This window comes from Mya arenaria, chromosome 16, assembly GCF_026914265.1.
Source record: "Mya arenaria isolate MELC-2E11 chromosome 16, ASM2691426v1".
NCBI lineage: Eukaryota > Metazoa > Mollusca > Bivalvia > Myida > Myidae > Mya > Mya arenaria.
The window spans coordinates 50,066,375-50,086,065 of record NC_069137.1 but is presented as its reverse complement, the minus strand read 5'-3'; the positions used below and the strand labels follow the sequence as shown (position 1 = coordinate 50,086,065).

Here is a 19,691-nt window from a genome sequence, read left to right as displayed (position 1 = left end):
ACTAGTTGATAGATGATTATTCGAATATTCAACTACCTGGTAGTTGCCTGTAGGGGATTCGAATAACTAACTACATATAAGTTAGATGTTGTTGATATTAAGCTTCACGACCAATTTTGGTTATTTGCGAATATCCAACTACCAACTGGTTATTAGTTGGATATTCGCGGATTCAAATTTTGTCTTGTTTGAAGCGAAAAGATACGCAAGTGAAGAACTCACATATGTATGCATGCTTATATATATTTAGCTAAATGTATTTTATGCATGTACACAGATGTATCTTTGTGAGAAACATTGTTTTATTTGAGTATTTTTTCTACATTTGCCATTTGGATATTCAAACATTTCCAGTTGATTTTTCACGAATATTCAACTCATTCGGAGCTCCTCGGCCATTTAATCGAAAACAACCTCGGATGTATGCCAGTACATCTGTTGAAGTAGTTCGTAAAATTTTGAATGATATCATTAATGAAATGTAGTGTTTCAGAGTTGTATTTGTATATCTATGTTTAAATTGATTGCCATTGAATTGTATTATTGCAAACATAATTAAGAAACCCAAGAGTTAAGTCACAAAGTTTAACTGCTAAATAAAATTACTACGCGATCTTCTTGCAGCGGACTTAAACGTACCACTTTTTGAGTATGTAAACCGTCCAAATACATCCGAGGATGATTTTGAAAAAAATTGCCGAGGAGTTCCGAATGTATTCAACTACCAACCAGTAGTCATAAATAGCGTCATCAGCATCATTCACATTTCTACAGTAACCACTCTGACCCTTTCATTGTCTTAACCACAATTGCATGTTTTAGGACTATGGGCAGCACTCCGCCATGTTTCCCGTGGGCTGCAATGAAGTCGTGTTCTTTTCACTGGACACAAACTGTGTTCAGGAAATTGACGAAATGTACTGGCTCGTAAGAAGCCTACTTGCCCCTCCCATTCTGCCACCGCAACACATAGAGAGAGCGTTGGATGTCAAACTCTTGCTGGACGGTGCGCGGGTGTTCTTGCTATCGTCACTCCGTCAGGACAAACAATGACTGCGAAGGTAATCTATTCTAGCAACAATAAACGTTCAGTTGCACAAACTCAAGATAACGTGCAATTATAACTGCAAATGTTGATTATTGAAAAACATGACATTAAAGTAGAAAAACAAACTTCAGATCGTGCTGTAAATCTTGATACCAATTTTAATAACAATACATGTGCATACAATTTATGGATGTCATTGACGGATCAACGATAAAACAGGTCGCACCAATTTGCATTCTACGTTGTTTTGACATTGCTTCAATGAGCCAGTCGGATATAATACAGCTTGTGTTTGAGCACATTCAGGTCACAGCTGGGCAGTATATAGGGATGTAGACGATTAAGCGGGTCGCAGCAGTTCTACATTCTTGTGCCATTGATGCAATGAGCCAGTCGGACGCCAAATACAGGTTGTGTTTCAACATATTCAGGCCATAGCCAGGCGGTGTATATATGGATGTAGACGTGAAGCTGCAATGCTTATGGACTATTTTGATGACGGGGAAATAAGCGCTTCAGCCTTTCTGAGGTCAATTGGTCAAAAGTCAACCCGTTTGAAATGCCCAACGGTGTATCACTGTTTTTACATCTAAAATGTGGCATATGTTTAAATGTCACAAACATTGAAACAATTGAAATTGAAGTAAAAGAAACAAGGAGTATTAGTATCTCTTTTTTATTTTATTTAAAAAGCTCGGAACGGGAAAGAGTCCACAACCCATAAACGATCGGCAGGATGAACTGTAAAAGCCACACTAATTTTAATACGCCTTATAGGTAACAGGAAAATTCGCTAGCAGGTAGAATGATCATTTGCAATCAGGTGATAAGGGAATTCGCAATCATGTTGTAGAGAAATTCCCTATCAGGTGGGAGGGGAATTCGCTATCATGTTGTAGACAAATTCCCTATCAGGTGGGAGAGGAATTCGCTATCATGTTGTAGAGAAATTCCCTATCAGGTGGGAGAGGAATTCGCTATCATGTTGTAGAGAAATTCCCTATCAGGTGGGAGGTAAATTCGCTATCATGTTGTAGAGAAATTCCTTATCAGGCGGAATTGGTATTCGCCATCATGTTGTAAAGAAATTCCATATCAGGTGGGAGGGGAATTCACTATCATGTTGTAGAGAAATTCCCTATCAGGTGGAATTGGTATTCGCCATCATGTTGTAGATAAATTCCATATCAGGTGGGAGAGGAATTCACTATCATGTTGTAGAGAGATTCCCTATCAGATGGGAGGGGAATTCGCTATCATGTTGTAGGGAAATTCCCTATCAGATGGGAGGGGAATTCGCTATCATGTTGTAGGGAAATTCCCTTTCAGGTGGGAGGGGAATTCGCTATCATGTTGTAGGGAAATTCCATATCAGGTGGGAGGGGAATTCGCTATCATGTTGTAGGGAAATTCCATATCAGGTGGAATTGGTATTCGCTATCATGTTGTAGAGAAATTCCCAATCAGGTGGGAGGGGAATTCGCTATCATGTTGTAGAGAAATTCCATATCAGGTGGGAGGGGAATTCCCTATCATGTTGTAGGGAAATTCCCTATCAGATGGAATTGGTATTCGCCATCATGTTGTAAAGAAATTCCATATTAGGTGGGAGGGGAATTCACTATCATGTTGTAGGGAGAATCCCTATCAGGTGGGAGGGGAATTCGCTATCATGTTGTAGAGAAATTCCATATCAGGTGGGAGGGGAATTCGCTATAATGTTGTAGAGAAATTCCTTATCACGTGGAAGGGGAATTCTCTATCATGTTGTAGGGAGATTCCCTATCACGTGGAAGGGGAATTCTCTATCATGTTGTAGGGAAATTCCCTATCAGGTGGGAGGGAAATTCGCTATCATGTTGTAGTGAGATTCCATATCAGGTGGGAGAGATATTCGCTATCATGTTGTAGAGAAATTCCCTATCAGGTGGGAGAGGAATTCGCTATCATGTTGTAGAGAATTCCCTATCAGGTGGAAGGGGAATTCGCTATCATGTTGTAGGAAGATTTCCTATCAAGTGGGAGGGGAATTCACTATCATGTTGTAGAGAAATTCCATATCAGGTGGGAGAGGAATTCGCTATTATGTTGTACAGAAATTCCCTATCAGGTGGGAGGGGAATTCGCTACCATGTTGTACAGAAATTCCCTATCAGGGGGAGGGGAATTCGCTATCATGTTGTAGAGAAAGTCCCTATCAGGTGGGAGAGGAAATCGCTATCATGTTGTAGACAAATTCCCTATCAGGTGGGAAAGGAATTCGCTATCATGTTGTATCGAAATTCCCTATCAGATGGGAGAGGAATTCGCAAAAATGTTGTATCGAAATTCCATATCAGGTGGGAGGAGCATTCGCTATCATGTTGTAGAGAAAATCGAAATTCCCTATCAGGTGAAAAGGGAATTCGCTATCATGTTGTTGAGATATTTCCTATCAGGTGGAATGGGTATTTGCTATCATATATTGTAGAGAAATTCCCTATCAGGTGGGAGAGGAATTCGCTATCATGTTGTAGAGAATTCCCTATCACGTGGAAGGGGAATTCTCTATCATGTTGTAGAGAAATTCCCTATCAGGTGGGAGGGAAATTCGCTATCATGTTGTAGTGAGATTCCATATCAGGTGGGAGAGGAATTCGCTATCATGTTGTAGAGAAATTCCCTATCAGGTGGGAGAGGAATTCGCTATCATGTTGTAGAGAATTCCCTATCAGGTGGAAGGGGAATTCGCTATCATGTTGTAGGAAGATTTCCTATCAAGTGGGAGGGGAATTCACTATCATGTTGTAGAGAAATTCCATATCAGGTGGGAGAGGAATTCGCTATTATGTTGTACAGAAATTCCCTATCAGGTGGGAGGGGAATTCGCTATCATGTTGTACAGAAATTCCGTATCAGGGGGAGGGGAATTCGCTATCATGTTGTAGACAAATTCCCTATCAGGTGGGAAAGGAATTCGCTATCATGTTGTATCTAAACCCTATCAGATGGGATTGGTATTCGCCATCATGTTGTAGAGAAATTCCCTATCAGGTGGGAGGGGAATTCGCTATCCGGTGGGAAGGGAATTTTCTATCAGGTGGGAGGGGGATTGGCAATCTGTTGGAGAAGGGAATTCGCTGTCATGTTGTAGAAAAATTCCCTATCAGGTGGGAGGGGAATCCGCTATCATGTTGTAGAGAAATTCCCTATCAGGTGGGAGGGAATTCGCTATCGTGTCGAACGGGAATTCGATATCTGTTGGAAGGGGGATTCGCTACCAGTGTGTAGGGTTACTCGCCATCGGGTATAAGAGAATTCTCTATCAGATGATCGGGAAAGTCTTTATCACGTATTTAGACATGTGTGTGACATCATCCAATGTTCTTTATGTTTTCTATATGGGTTATAGGACTGGCGTTTGTACTTTATTTATTCTAACTGTCCAATTTTCGAGGAATGGACAGTCCAATATTTTAATAATGGACAGTCATTGTTCAAATAATACACAGTCAGTAGAAATACTAATATGGTGTGTTTAAATGTAGAATCAAGACGTGTGTTGACAAACTTTCTTGTTATCACAATTGTGTAAAACTATGCATATTTGAAGAAAAAATATCATTTAAACCCTTCTTATAAAGGTTTAATATATAATCATAGACATGTAATTTTTTTGATAACATTCAGATATTTAGGTTTTAACAACTCAATGCCGAAGGAAGATGTTACTAATGTTTGCGCAGTCATTAGGGAAAAGTTAAATGTGTATGTGTTGTATGTCCCTCAAAGAGTAAAAACACAGAGAAAAAACGTATTAAGCAAATCACAATGATGGCACAATTCGCATTTGTTATATATCCGTAAGAGTTTAATTTCAAAGACGATCATTTTAGATAATAACCAAAATATTTACAAATCATATGTATAAAAGCGCAAAATTATTTTGATTTGCCTAAGAGATTCACATGATTAGTATCTTTTCAATGGGTGTGACAGTGTCAAATAAGTTGATACTAGCGCATTGAAGTTCAAAATTTGGACCATGTTTATAACATGTGTATGTTTAAGTAAATGAAACGCCTCAAATCGTCCATTATGTCAGCGAAAAAGAAAACAGCCTCGGCAATGCGCCCGTCGGACTGTTCTCCCTGACATAATCGACAGTTTTCGGCCTTTCACCCTTACATAGGGGATTTCGCTATCAGAGTATTTAAAGTGACACGTACTCTTATATTCAATATCAATGCATACACATGTATAACAAACAAATATTTTGACTGATAAACCTTTAACTACTTACTTAATAATGCATTTATGGAAAATATCAATTACTGATAACAAGATTTTAACCGTATAGTAAATAGCTGAAAACGCAAAAATACTAAATGATTGGTGAGTGCTTAAAAATTTACTGTGATCTTCTATAATCTAAAAAGGTAGAAATACTGTGCACATTTCTTTCAAATTAAAATAAGTATCCTTCTTCAGAACCATTGTTTTCGACATGTATTCATCATTTTTTGGAATAATAAAACAAAAGTTTTAATTGAGGTTAATCTTATGTGGGAGTAAGAATGCATCTTAAAACAGAACTTTTAAATCTTATGCACTTATATATCGGTTAAAGCAGAGAATGTGTCCCTTTAAATAAATTAGCGTATACGCCACAAATAATTGATAAAAAAACAGTGTACTTACGTAAGTTAATTGAAATAACAAAGCTTTCATTGTCGGTTTTTTTATTTAAATTGTGTTATTTTTGCGTCAGTTGTGCGTATGCGCTTTTTGATTACATGACAATGAAAGATCATAAAGGATTTTTGTGATAAATATTAAATTCGTATTGCTATTGTTTGTTTGATTGCTATTTGAGGCGTTGTTGTGTTAAATTTATAGGCTAAACCATTAGTTTTTGAACTAGCTATTTCTGAAGAAAGTAGGCCTTTTATTAGCTCTCGAGTCCGCTTTCTGGTTCAAACTTACCAGTACTGAGAGTCCATTGTAAATTCTCTACGAGAATATTCATCGACCGAGGTTCGAACATCTGTTACTGTGTATATATTTGTTGTTGATTAAGGGTTTACATGATTGTGGTAAATGTAGTATTGATTGTTGTAGTTTTTGTTGTTGTTGGAGATATACGTGCTGTTGTACGCACAATACTTCCGCAATAATTGGAGATGGCACGTGCTTAATAGCGTTCCGCTCAGCTGAGCACAAAATGTGAAATATTTGGATCACCATGTACAATATGTCTTTCCGTTGTTCATATTTTTTTTTAAATATCGTCTTTTCTGGAGTCCAGTCCTTGATGTTTGGTAAGTTTAGAACCATAAAGTGACCCTTGATAATTGATTGATAAATGTTGCCATAGGGGTCAAATCTGGACTCGCCCCTCAGCCTGGGGGCAAACTTTTCATTTATCCTTGTGTATGAAAATAGTATTGTCTGCATTTGCAAGTCCCATAGCTTTGATATGTGGTATGTGGCGACATAGTATATGCAGACTAGTGGTCTTTTACCGACACTTTTCAAACTAATGCCTGATCTCTCATTCGGAACCCCTCGGCCATTTTTATCGGAAACAACATATCGGATGTAATTGGACGGTTTACACCCTCAGAAATCGGTATGTTTGAGTCCGCTGCAAGTAGATCGCACATAATTTAATTTAGTAGATAAACTTAATGACTTAACTCTGGTGAATCCTAATTATGTTTGCAATAATGCACTTCACTGGCAATCAATTTAAGCTTAGATCAATAAATACGAAATGGCCGAGGAGTTCCGAATGACTTCCGAAGTTGTTTTCGCTAAAATGGCCGAGGAGTTCCGAATGCCGATCTCTTTGATTCTGGTGTGGAAAATTCAGCCATAACACGCGCATTAAACAAATGCTGAAAATAAGTGCTCATAAATAAAAAAAGGATGAGGAATGATAGAGTGGTGCCTGACCACTATCAATACTTTCCGATGATGTATACTGGTAACTTATATGCTGAAATGACGTATGAATTCGGACGCGGGAGTGTGTAAAATCCGGTCATCTTTGCAACGTTATGTGAAAAACTCGGTATTTATATTATTTTTGATTCTTAATAAATTATAATAATATTGGTATGATGTGAAGAAGAGATGATGTTGTTTGTACAAATATAAAATATAGACATTTGCTTTTTTTAAAGATGTACATAAAATATTTACAAATTTCTCTATTTATTATTGAACACGTTACGGCCATCCTTATCCACGTGGTGTGAAACAAGCGGCCATACGATGTATTATCAGGGATGTGATTGACCTGGCAACTGGAGGGCTGAAACCATTTCGGCCAAGAAAAACTGGCATTTTAGAAGCTCTTTTGAAGGTTATTCTGACTTTAAATTTGAAACAAACTGGGATATCAACTCTAACAACCAAAAGCACTCTAGTGACTTTGTAAATTAGCTAAAGGGGGGGCTGGGGCCATTGGATCCGCGGAATTTCGTGGGTCCACAGACAAATCACATCCCTGATTATGTATATTTTTTATGTGTGGTTTTTAATTAATCATAATAATGTGAGTATGTTGTAAAAGAGCAGATTATGTACGTAAATGAAAATAGCGTCATTGACCGCGAGATTCATATTATGACATATCTGATTTAAGGATTTATGACCACAGTTTGCAAAATTGCACATACTAAGTATGGAATACTTTTTGGAGTTGGGGCAGGGGGGAGCTTCTCAATAACTTGTACTCAGCTGGGTAAAGGTTAAACTTTCAAATTGAATTTGTTCATGTTCGACGCATTATCAAAACAAGAGGCCCAAAAGGGCCTATGCTCTACTTGCATGGCTTTTGTGGTCATATCAATCCAGAGCATGTATGTATTGGTAAAAGGCAACAAACCTATAGTTTATGTTTTGGGTTTGGGTTACCTGAAAGCGTTGCACGTTCAACATCTGAGCCCAGAAAGTAGTGTAAGCAGATTAGTTGCATGAACTATTTCAATATGTGCCAAGTAAAAGTCATCTGACAAAAAAATGCTTTCAAAACTGTACTCATAGTAAAAATTCCTGTAGTTTTAAAAATTAAATAAAGTTGGTCAAAAGGTCAAAGTCAAGGGCATCCTAGGACAACATTGATCAATTTGAACAAACATTCACAATCAATTGTGCTGTTCAGACCTTTCCCGATTTAAGTTTACCAACCCTGTGAACCCTGGGCGTGGCCACTAATGACACCAGGTGCATAACTTGAACAAACATTCACAACCAATTTTGTTAAGATGAATGCGCAAAACTACAGAACTTAAAGCTAAAATGGCCTTTGGGCTTTCAACAAGAACAAGGCAGAGTAATTCACAAAATCAACTGCAGAAGCAAAAAGCAAATTGTCTCTCTTAATCCTAGACTTGCAAATTGTCTCCCTTAATTCTAAACATAAATTTACATGTACATGTAAACTTGGCTAAAAATAGAATTCGCTCATGCAGACCTGGCTTAAAATAGAAAGCATTTCTTTAAAACTTTCAAGGCCCATACTCTAGGCATTCATGGGCGGATATGGCTGGTTTTCGATAGGAACCAAGCCCTAATTGGTATCTAAATACTGTACAAGTTTCATCGAGATACAATCAAAACTGAAGACTGTATCGCGTTAACAAGAAATTGTTTACAGACGCACGGATGCACGTACGCACATACTACGTACACATTACCATCACATAAGCTCTTCTGGCCTTTGGCGAGTAGAGCTAAAAATGTTAGTTTAAAATAGCACTTTAACCTCAGTTAAGCCGTGTATTGATAATGTCCCTTCAACATACGAGTGCAAACGTTTCTCGAACCAGCTCTATAATTATGACTACCACTATTACCACTGCTACTACAGCTAATAATACTTCTGCTGCTAAAACAGATTGCATAGGTGTTGTTTAAGCATTAACTTTATGGTTTTAGGAAACAGAAAACTCTCAAGGAATAAAACGCCAATTAAACAAGAGCTGTCACAGAGACAGCGCGCTCGACTATTCCGCCGCTTTTCAGTGTAAGGATTGAAAAGTTTTGGCGAAACATGCATGTTAGATTAGATTTCAATGCAATACATGATGTGCGGAGATATTAACATAAATGTGGTTACATGCAAAATTTTAACCAGAATTTTAAGTGTAATAATAAAGGGCCATTATTTGCAAAAAAAACAGTTATCTAACTTGGTTATTCAATTAGGTTGGGTGGTTGAATACCATTGTATAAAGTCTCAATGCAATACCTCAAGTAGTTGCTGAGATATTAACCTATGTGTGTTTGCACGCAAAACCTTAACCAAGGGGTGACGCCGACGCTTGGGTGAGTAGTATAGCTCTCCTTATTCTTCGAATAGTCGAGCTAAAAAATGAGGAAAAGAATCCGACTCACACACACTATTTTTGGATTGAAACCTAAAACAAACATATGAAGATGAATTAAACATGCAAACACACTCAAAATAGGCGAAATAAATTTCTCCCACCCCAGATGAGTAGATCCAAATATTGGCCATGCTTGAAATCCTTTTCTAGTTCACCGGTTAGGCATTTGCGGTGAATTCAGCTGTGCTGGAAAACATCATCTAGCACCCCCATGCCAGATGAGTCACGCGCTGCGACGTAATACCTTCAATTTCTGTTATTATACACTTTATGTAATCATCATTATGAGATTTCAATAGATGAGTTCCATTAACATTAATTTTTCAAAAATATACCCTAAAAACGAAACAAAATAACCCTTAAAAGACGTGATGTCGAAGGAACTTGTTGACGTAAGCAGTGAAAACAAATTACAGCGCGTCATGACGTCAGTAAACAAAATCGCACCCGCTTTTTGTGAAATGTACAAAAATGTGCTTTTTATGTATTTACTTCACAAAAAAGATGTAATTTATGGTTTGCTAGAAAAAAATATGGCCTCGTTACCTAGAAACGCAGGTGCCCTCGGGTCGGATTTTTTATCCGGAACGGGAACACATGACAGATGGCTTCTCGAAACAATGAATCGGTATAAAGAAATATCAAAAACTGCTCAAGCATTTCAACTAATTTATTACAGATGAATCCAATCTTCACAGAAAATTGACAGTTTATGGCAGTAATATACAATTTTTATTCAAATTTAGGACTTCCAAGACTGGTCAGTCCAATCAATATATCATCATTAGAGAATTATGTGTATAATATCAGAATTATAAATAAGTCTGGGTTCCATTTCATCAAGACGCATGAAGAAGCAGTTTCGACCTAGGAGAGATTTTCAATAATAGAAGGTGAAATTGTCATAGAAGAATTTAAACAGTTGTTTCAGAGATTTTCATCAGTTGTAGGAGAGATTTTTAATACTAATGTGAGATATTTTCAACACTTGTAGGAGTGATTTTCAACAGTTGTTTCAGAGATTTTCAACACGTGTAAGAGAGAGTTTCAACAGTTGTAGGAGAGATTTATTTTCAACACTTGTAGGAGATATTTTCAACAGTTTTAGAAGATATTTAGAAGATATTTAACAGTTATGGGGATTTCAACAGTTGTAGGAGATACTTTCAACACATGTAGGAGAGATTTTCTACAGTTCTATGAGAATTTCAACAGTTGTAGAAATGATTTTTAACAATAGTAGGAGAGATTACAACAATTGTTGGAGATATTATGAACAATTATAGAAATGATTTTCAAAAATAATAGGAGATATTTCTACATAAATAGGACAGCTTTTCAACATCTGTAGGAGAATTTCAACATTAGGACTCAGAGTGCTCAGTTTTCAATTCTTCCTTGAACAAATCGCTGCTTAGGATTAATTCTCATGTATTTTTCAAACAGAGTACAAATCGATACATACATATTATATTATAAATAAAACTCCTATTAAGGTCTTAATGAAATGGCTAGTGGTATTAAAGCCAATGGTATATTCAATTGTAAAAGAGACATTGTTTAATCTTCAATTTAATTCCAATCAACGGCGACATATCATCAGGTAAATGCAGGTACATAGGCCTTTTATATTTGAATACAGTTTGATACCGTCTGGTATTTACCCTCCGATACGATAGCGAGTTACACACATCTATGCTCCATATAGGACAAACATTCAAACCGTGGCACACTTTCCTAAGCTTGTCACAAAGCAATGACTGCTAACAAACTTTTGCACAAGATAGTACCAATATTATTACAGTCGAAACCCGTTGGCTCGATATCGCTTGGCTAGATTTCCTCGTTGGCTCGAATTTGATGAAGAGATTCGATTCTTTTACTATAAGGAAGCATTCCCGCTTGGCTAGATATTCGCGAGGCTCTAAGTATTTTGGCCGGTTCCTGGCGTCGAACCAGCGGGTTTCGACTGTATTATCAGTACAACTTATTCTTTTTGATACTGGCCCTAATTTCATGTAGGCTCTGAAGCGAACAAGCATTAGCTAAATTCATTTCTTAACATTGATTTCTCCTTAAAAAATAGTCAATCGTGATTATTAAAAAAAATCCTTTAATTAAAGCCCCAAAACTCCTAAGAATGCAAATATTACACAAAATATACTAAAGCAAAATAAGTATTGTCACATATATATTGGTGATGAATTACCATTAAAGACCTGTAGTAGAACAGATACATGTACATGTCACAATTAGAATTCGGGTCTATTATGGATAGATAACCTTTTGTATATATCATTGACAACCTTCTCGTGCTGGTTGAACATATTGATCGCTAACAAAGAGCAAAGTATGAACACCAAGATGATATTTAACTACAAGATGGAATGGATGTCAGCTCGTTTCTGTTGTCCATTTAAATGAGATTGTTGGGCAGTATTGAAAATGAATGTATTTGAACACTTTGCATAATGCTAGAGAATTTGTTTTGCTAGGGTGCAATTTCTTAATAAAAACATAGAACTGTATTATTGGTACGAAAAATAAAACTCTCAAGTTCAAGATAATGAAGAAAGAAAATGATCACCCAGTGATATAAAACAAATATTCTCTGTCTGAACTTTAGAATTTCACAAAATTTATACAAGTGGACATTTAACATTCAGTTTTGTAATAGGACTCACAGTGCTCCAGCCAGGATTTCAAAATGGCAGTGTGCTAGCTTAGAAAGGGCACTTCTGATGGGCATTGCATGAGCCTTCATGGGACACTTGTAAGGGTCAATGTTAAATGCCTTGTGTGTTTGTGTTGTAATAAATAACTTTCAATACTAATAGGTTGTTCTGAATACCTTAGCTGTTATCTTTACTTTAGTGCCAAAATAATGTTGCTTATTATTTTGAAACTTATTTCTGAAAATTGACATGACAATATGTACAATAAATATCAAATATAGTTCAAAACTGTAGGAAACTAGGTTATATGCAATCGATTAAATACACATCAAAGCTTCGTCACCTAAAGGCCTCGGCAGTGTATAGTAAAAAGGCAGCCGAGTCCCGGAAAGGGGGCAGCACCCCCCACCCCCCATTCTACACGCTATATTTAGGCAGGCCTAGCTGGAGCACTATATGACTACAGTGAAAAGGTCAACAATCACAATGACAGTGGCAGTGTGCATTCACATTTCCTATGAATCTGATTTCTCAAATGTTGAAACTAATTAATAAATCTTGATGGCACTACTTTGATTTGTTATAAAAAAACACAACACAGCTTCCTTAATTATGGCCTTTAAATACATTTTCCTTGTGTACAGTTCCACGCAATATACATTTAATTAAAATAAACAATGTATTAAAACATTTTCAGTTTTATCCATGATGGTTCAATTAATGTGATTATTTAGGGACATTTATATACACTACCGGTATCTTTTCATAATACAATAATTGAATAAATATAAAATCACAAGTGAATCAGGTCAACTGATTGTACTAAAGACATACTACATGATTTCAATTGTTTCGTAATATTCTAATACATCAAATGATTGGTTAATGTCTTATCCAATGGAAATGTACACTAAATCCTCACCCAATTAAATACAGTTACGAGATGATTGGCTATTTTTTATCCAATGGTAATAAACACTAATCCCTCATTAATTCAAATGCATGTTTACACAATGGTTGGCTGTAATGTCTTATGCAATGCAAATATCTTCTAAACTCTCATCCAATAAAATTCAGATACACATTGTCCAATCCAAATGCTTCTCGCATACACCCTCAGCCAATGGAATTCTTTAAAGTGAGTATAGTACCTCCTCATAAGTATGTCTGAAATAAATAGAAAAGACGATGATTACAAATTCGAAAATTATGTTATTTGAGGCATACACTAGTCTCTATAAATTAATGCTAAACAACATATGCTCATGTTAATTATGAAATGAAAATGTTTGTTGGAACCGAAATCAAGCAAACATAAAATAATTACGTAAAATCATGTCCATTTTTTTCAAAGTATCTCGAAATTCACCGTTGTTTCCTGTATACATTCTTTTCCAAGAAGCCTTACCCTACACTAGTGTATATTTTAGCTGCATATGTATAAAGGGTTATTGTGCATAATCTAATACAGCATATTAAACAAATAACTTGACATATAATTATCCTGTAAGCAAATTACTTCTTTTGCGAACAACTTAACTGCAAATAATTTTTAAAAGCAGTAAAACATGAACAATATTCATTTTGGGATTTTTAAGCAAATAGCTTTTCTGTTACAATTAAGTTGCTATGGCAAAATATCTGAACTTTAAAACATTAAAGATGCTCTTGAAACAAACTTTTTAAACAAATAACAGAGCAATTTCTTAATGGATAACCTTTGCTTTCGTATACTACGAGGATTTAAACTATAAAAGCGTAAAGAATGATGCGTTTTAATAAACTTTCTCTGATTTTCACAAAGAACATATAGCATGCAAGGAGTTAGAAATTGGACATTAAGAACATTTATGGGATGGTTCAAAGTTAGAGAACAGTCACTATGTTTGAAAGAATTTAGACCTTTGATCAAAATTATTTAATCTATATAGAAGGCTTCTAAGCGCAAAATGGTTGTTACGCCACGTAAACATAGGATGTACATCATTGTATGACCCCTCGTTGTTCTTTATGTTACTCTATATATTACTTATAGTACGATTTTCAAATCAATGCCCAATCAAATTGGTATCCAAATAAACCATGAATTGACAACAAGTTGCATAGTAGCGTATACTTATTGTATTTTTTTTATTTATCGATGGCCAAGTTTAAAGTCTGTGCACAACACTGCCATTTATGACACCAAGGCTGTGACATTACCTCCACATGTTTCAATTGAAAAACAGACAAGCTTATAAAATGCCGTGTCATATCTTAACGGACTTAATTGATCAGGGATGCCAACACAAATTTGTAAAAAAAAGAGGAAACCAGTACGAAATAAGTAGATCACCATCACACTATATACAAATTAAGATCAGATTGAAGGCAACACTTTTATTTTTAAAGTTGTGTGGCCAAAACAAAGTGGGAAAACACATGAAAAGAGGAAAATTGGCATCCTTGTTGATCTGATGTCTTTCATGGATTTGTGAAATTGCGCTCTATTGCTAAAACTGCATGAAAGCATTAAATAAAAAGAATATCCTTAACTGAAGGGTTCTAACATTGAAACTGATTTTAGATACTTAGGGGAGACTTAGCTTAAAACAAATAAGAACATGGCTAATAGATTACAAAGAACAAAAACACAACCACATACCAAAAGCTATGTCCTCCATATGAAACAACATTAACATAGGAAAACAGGGTAGTTAAAACATTTTTAAATCCTTTAACAGGCAATATAAAAAGCTCCCACAATTGTCTCTGCTTTGGCTTGTGTCTTTTAACACGATTGATCATCTTATGGTATTAGAATTGGTCTATTCATCATGTTTACTTTTATTGTAGTTTTGGGGAATGTTTGAAGACACACAAGATAGATTTGTGTATAAAATTTGCCAAAAACAGCCTTTTTGGATAGAAAGTTTAGAAAAAATGAAGAAAAACTGGACAGATTTTTTAGCCATTTTCTTTAATACTATATTTCGGTCTGGAGTGGTCAAAACCGGTCAAGATCAACAAAGTGAGGGATTTTATAAATAAAGTTTTTAATTTCATATCAGAAAAGTCTTATTTACTGCAGAGTCGAATTGAGCTTTTTAATGAACAACCAAAAAATAAAGAAAAAGAATTTGCAAAGTCAATATTCCTTTTCGAGGTCAGCAAAATAATAATAATATATACATAACTCATAAAAGTATTACATCATAATCTTTTCAGGAAAATTTTGACAAAATAACACCATTTAAACATGATGAATTTTCACGCATTTTGAAGACTAGAGTCTAGAGTGAGACTGGAGACTGCCCATAATCGTGGGCATAGGGCCTATATAAATCATGTACCTGAATTGAGACTTAGACTCAGCAAAGCAAGATTCTATTCTGTGGTTAAGCTGCTATGCCAGAAGTTATTTGACTTCGACTTGACTTGATAAGCAAAAATGGTCATACATCTTTAGTCAACCATACGTCTTCTGTTAAATTAATTATATTGAAGACATTTAGAAACATCTAAAATTTATATTTTCTGTGCCCAAGTCTCAAATTCAGACTGAAGACATCAGTGAATATGGCCCTGGCTGTCAACAACTGAATTAAGTCTGCACAAGCACATAAAGCATGTGATACTATATTAAATGGGCCAAGTTGTTTGTTAACTTATTAGCACAATATGGAGGACACTGTTTGCTAAAGCTAATGATTATATAACAAACATAAACAGAAAAAAGGTTAAACACACAAACCATGAATTCAAGCTGGACATTTCTTTTCAATTAATTCTGTAAAATCAAATTAAGGATGCATGTTCATACAATGACAAGCTAAAAACAACTAAACATATTTACTTGTCTACAACTCTAAAATTGTTTTTTATCTAGAAGTATTCTTGGACATAGAAACAATACACACTATCTGACCGGGGTTTGATCGTTATTAGACCTAAAGCAATATATCTGTTTTCTGCAACTATACTGACTTTAATTTTTAACAGCCGTCAGAAAAGTTATTATTGCCAAACTTAAAATGTCAGATTCAGTTATCTCTAGCCTGTCCTGCTAACGATATTGAAGGCTGTCCAAACTCGTCGCTAAGTAACAAACAGTTTCTTTTCGGGAATAAATATGAAAACAAGGCAACAAATTTTACTACTAGCTGTTACTTTGAAATTACTAAAGATTGGCAAAAAAAGCATTGAGAAAAAAGAAAAGAAAACATGAATGCTCTTACAAAAGACATTCCGTGTTTATAAAGTGAACAGAAATGTTCCAAAAAAGGGAAGAAAAAGACTACCTACTGACCTATATTTTATTCAGCGTGTTACAGAAAACAGATATATTTTTTCTATTTCAGGCCTTACGTAGCTAGATCTGTGGACTATTTTAGTTAATCAACTAAATGGACACGTAAGTGTAGGCTAAAACAGATAATATAGACGAATTAAGTTAATTTCCTATTCACAATATACAAAACTACAATTAGATACAAGTATGTCTCAGTTTAAAGTAACAAAAAGTTATGGTTGAAAATTTCAACCAAGAATGACGTATGCATAATGTTATTTAAGAAACATATCTATGAATTGATATATACTACGAAGGTTGTTTGTAAACTTCGTGGAGAGGCTTTTTCCTATTGATTTTTTTTTGTTAATATCTTCCTTTAATATATTATATATAGTTGTGTCATGATGGTACATGTATATTAATATTTGTTAAGCATAGAAATAATCTTGAACATGATTAAACAAAGCTCACTATTTTTTTTTCGTATTTGGAGTCATTGTATTAACAATCGTTCGACAAAATAACCTAAGATCCAGAATTTCAATTCAATAATATTATTTGTTTGTCTTAAATCAAATTAAAAGTTTACTTGCAAAATCCAATAAAATTTGCATTAACTGGCCATTTAAGCTCGTAGTTTCAAAATATATAATAATAACTCAGAAATATTCATTCGAAAAATGGATTGTTTGATACGATCGTTTATAAGATGTGTCCTTTATGTGAAATTTTCACGTTTTTGGTTATGTGAATTTTTCACATTTTCTGAGTTTTTTAAAATTTGTCTTAATAATGATCACGAGTAATTATTTTTATTAATTAAAATTAACATCAATTAAGAATTCGGGCATAATGAAATAAGCTATGTAAACCTGTTATTCGTAAGACCTTTGAGAAATTGCGGCAAAATTTTACCAGCCTTTAATTTAACAAGAGGATCAGGCCTTAAACCCTTTCAATTACACTTAAACTTAAACATTTAGCAATGGGGTAATACATTTCACACTTCTACATTGATAGTGTTTCCAGTACAATTATCTCATTGAAACTATGCATTCTCATTTTGGTTGAGAATGTGTATTGATATAAATTGTAAAAACATTATAACAGAAAATGCCTACTTTTAGGTTTTCAAAAATCACAAGATGAAATCTAATGCCCGTCAAAGCCTTTGTTTTAATTTAAACACATATCCCCTCAAAACAGTGCAACTATATGCAACCAATTTTTAGCTACAAGTAAGTTCTACTAACTTAAATGTAAAGCACTGCACACATTAAACAAAGCCATTAAAATACCACATCAAACCAATAATAAACATAGTTCACTTAGCGTTTAAGCCAGACTTTTTAATGGTACTCGCTGATGTTTTTGACCAAAAAAAATAGTTTTCCCATAACGCACGTTATAACACTTAATTTATCATTACTTTCCTCTATAATAACGAAATTGCAGAAAAAATAAAATAACAGAATAAAAAGGTATTTTGGTTTTTAGTGGGTTGCGAACCTACACCAATTCAGTCAAGAAAAGGTTTAATAGGTTTAGACATATTTACAATATATTGATAACAACATGTGGCAGGTAATAAATTAATCACTAGCCTAAGGGTTGTTAACGAGAATGAAAACTGTGGTCTTCAAAGACAATATTTGAGCAAAAATCAACATTTGCTTAAGGGTTCCAGCATTTAGCATCTTTGTTTGAACACTCTTAAGTGATTTGTTACACATTATTTTCGCCATACAAACAAGTGCATTTTACAAAAACGAGTACCTTTAAATGGGCAGGGTGCTGCAAAAAGGGACAAGGTGCTCTGGGTAAAAGGGCATGTTGTATCAGGCTGTGAAAATTTACATGATAAAAGTTTGTTTGTAAACTATTGTGTTTAATTGAAGAAGTTTCTGGTTTTAACTGCCACACATATATAGAGTTGTATGTTTCTATAATCACATGAAAGAGCTGTGCTTCCAAAAAGGGCAGGGTGCAACACCCTTCTAAATCCCTCCGGCTAAAACACTAGTCACTTATCTAACTCTTAACCATTTTATAACCATAATCCTGCAACTGCCCCCATTTTATTGACATAAAAACCAATTCTACCCATTACCATAGAAAGTCATATTTAGTCTTGATAAAAGCATTTATAACATTACAACAAAGAACAATTTGTGAATGAATCTGTTTTAAGTAAGTTTCCATTTTTTGAAATCCAAAGTTCTAAACAATTTTGGCGGTATTTTTGTCAATGGATTTTGATAATTTGTCATATTTTGTTTTATGTATAAAATTATAAGTAGTAGATAAATATTCTCCTGATTACACTGCCAAAGAACTAAGCATAAGTGTATACGGTTACCTACAATTTTGCATAAAGAAAGTAAGAAAAAGCAACAAATATTGAAATATGTTTGAAGGTATAAAAAAAACAGAAACAAAGGTACTGCAAAGCAAACGCTAGGTTGTTTCAATCAGTCAATAGATGAAGCCAAGGTTTTGCAAATTGACACGATAAATGAAAGGACGCCAATGTTATGACAACACATTAAACATTTTTTTACTTAGAAAAACATACAAACTAGAAAGAAAGTCAACAGCTACTATCAAACTTCAAAAGCACCGAATCACAAATTAAAATATACTCACGGATTCTTCAACCTCGTTTTCAGCTTCATCATAATTCTGACTTCCTGTTTCTGTCTTCTTCGATCCTCTCCTAATATCACCTTTATTAACATTTCCTATATTTTCCCCATCATCAGCTAGCAATTCACGTTTGTTTACTTTTTTCCCACTGTCAGTCTGATCTTCACTTTTCCCGCCTTTTTCAGTCAAGTCTGACCCTTCAACAGATGCTGAATAATCTCCATCTGCACTGGTAACAACAGAGGATGACCCGTACGAAGTGTCCGAATACCTATGCGTCACTTCTGAGTCTGTTTCAATTTGTTCAAAACTATTGCTGACGATGTTTGATCCACGATGTTGTGTGGGTGGCTTTATTTCTATAGTGGTTTTTATCTTTTGTTCGCTATTTTCGACAGTAATGGTGTCACTACTGCTGTCCATGGTTGTGGTTACATCAGACGGAGTAATTACCCTCTCGTCAGACCTTGACGACTGACCTGAAAGTATAACAGAAAATAAAATTTATTCCAGTCATTTTTTTCTAAAATTGTTTTTAAGTTGCACTCTCACAGATTAGCATTTTTGACATCTTTTTATATTTTTATCGTCACAGAATCAAATGATTTGGGTATAAATGCCTTTAAAGCAATCATAAAATATAACTCACAATACTAGAGCATATCTTAATT

General features: G+C 34.9%; 1 protein-coding gene across 7 annotated transcripts in view; it reads right to left on the bottom strand.

The window, feature by feature from the left end:
- Window positions 1-10,081: 10,081 nt before the first annotated feature.
- LOC128221373 (phosphatidylinositol 4-phosphate 5-kinase type-1 alpha-like) overlaps window positions 10,082-19,691 on the bottom strand; it is a 54,167-nt gene continuing 44,557 nt past the window's right edge. For 6 of the 7 annotated variants that reach the window (XM_052929979.1, XM_052929975.1, XM_052929982.1 and 3 more), the window contains 2 exons: window positions 19,021-19,499; window positions 10,082-13,268 (listed from right to left, as the gene is read on the bottom strand). In XM_052929979.1, coding sequence (XP_052785939.1) covers window positions 13,257-13,268; window positions 19,021-19,499 — 491 coding nt within the window. In that variant the 3' untranslated portion in view covers window positions 10,082-13,256. Of the gene's footprint in view, window positions 13,269-15,834; window positions 15,871-19,020; window positions 19,500-19,691 lie in introns of all 7 variants that reach the window. The other variant, XM_052929976.1, reaches the window with a different exon arrangement.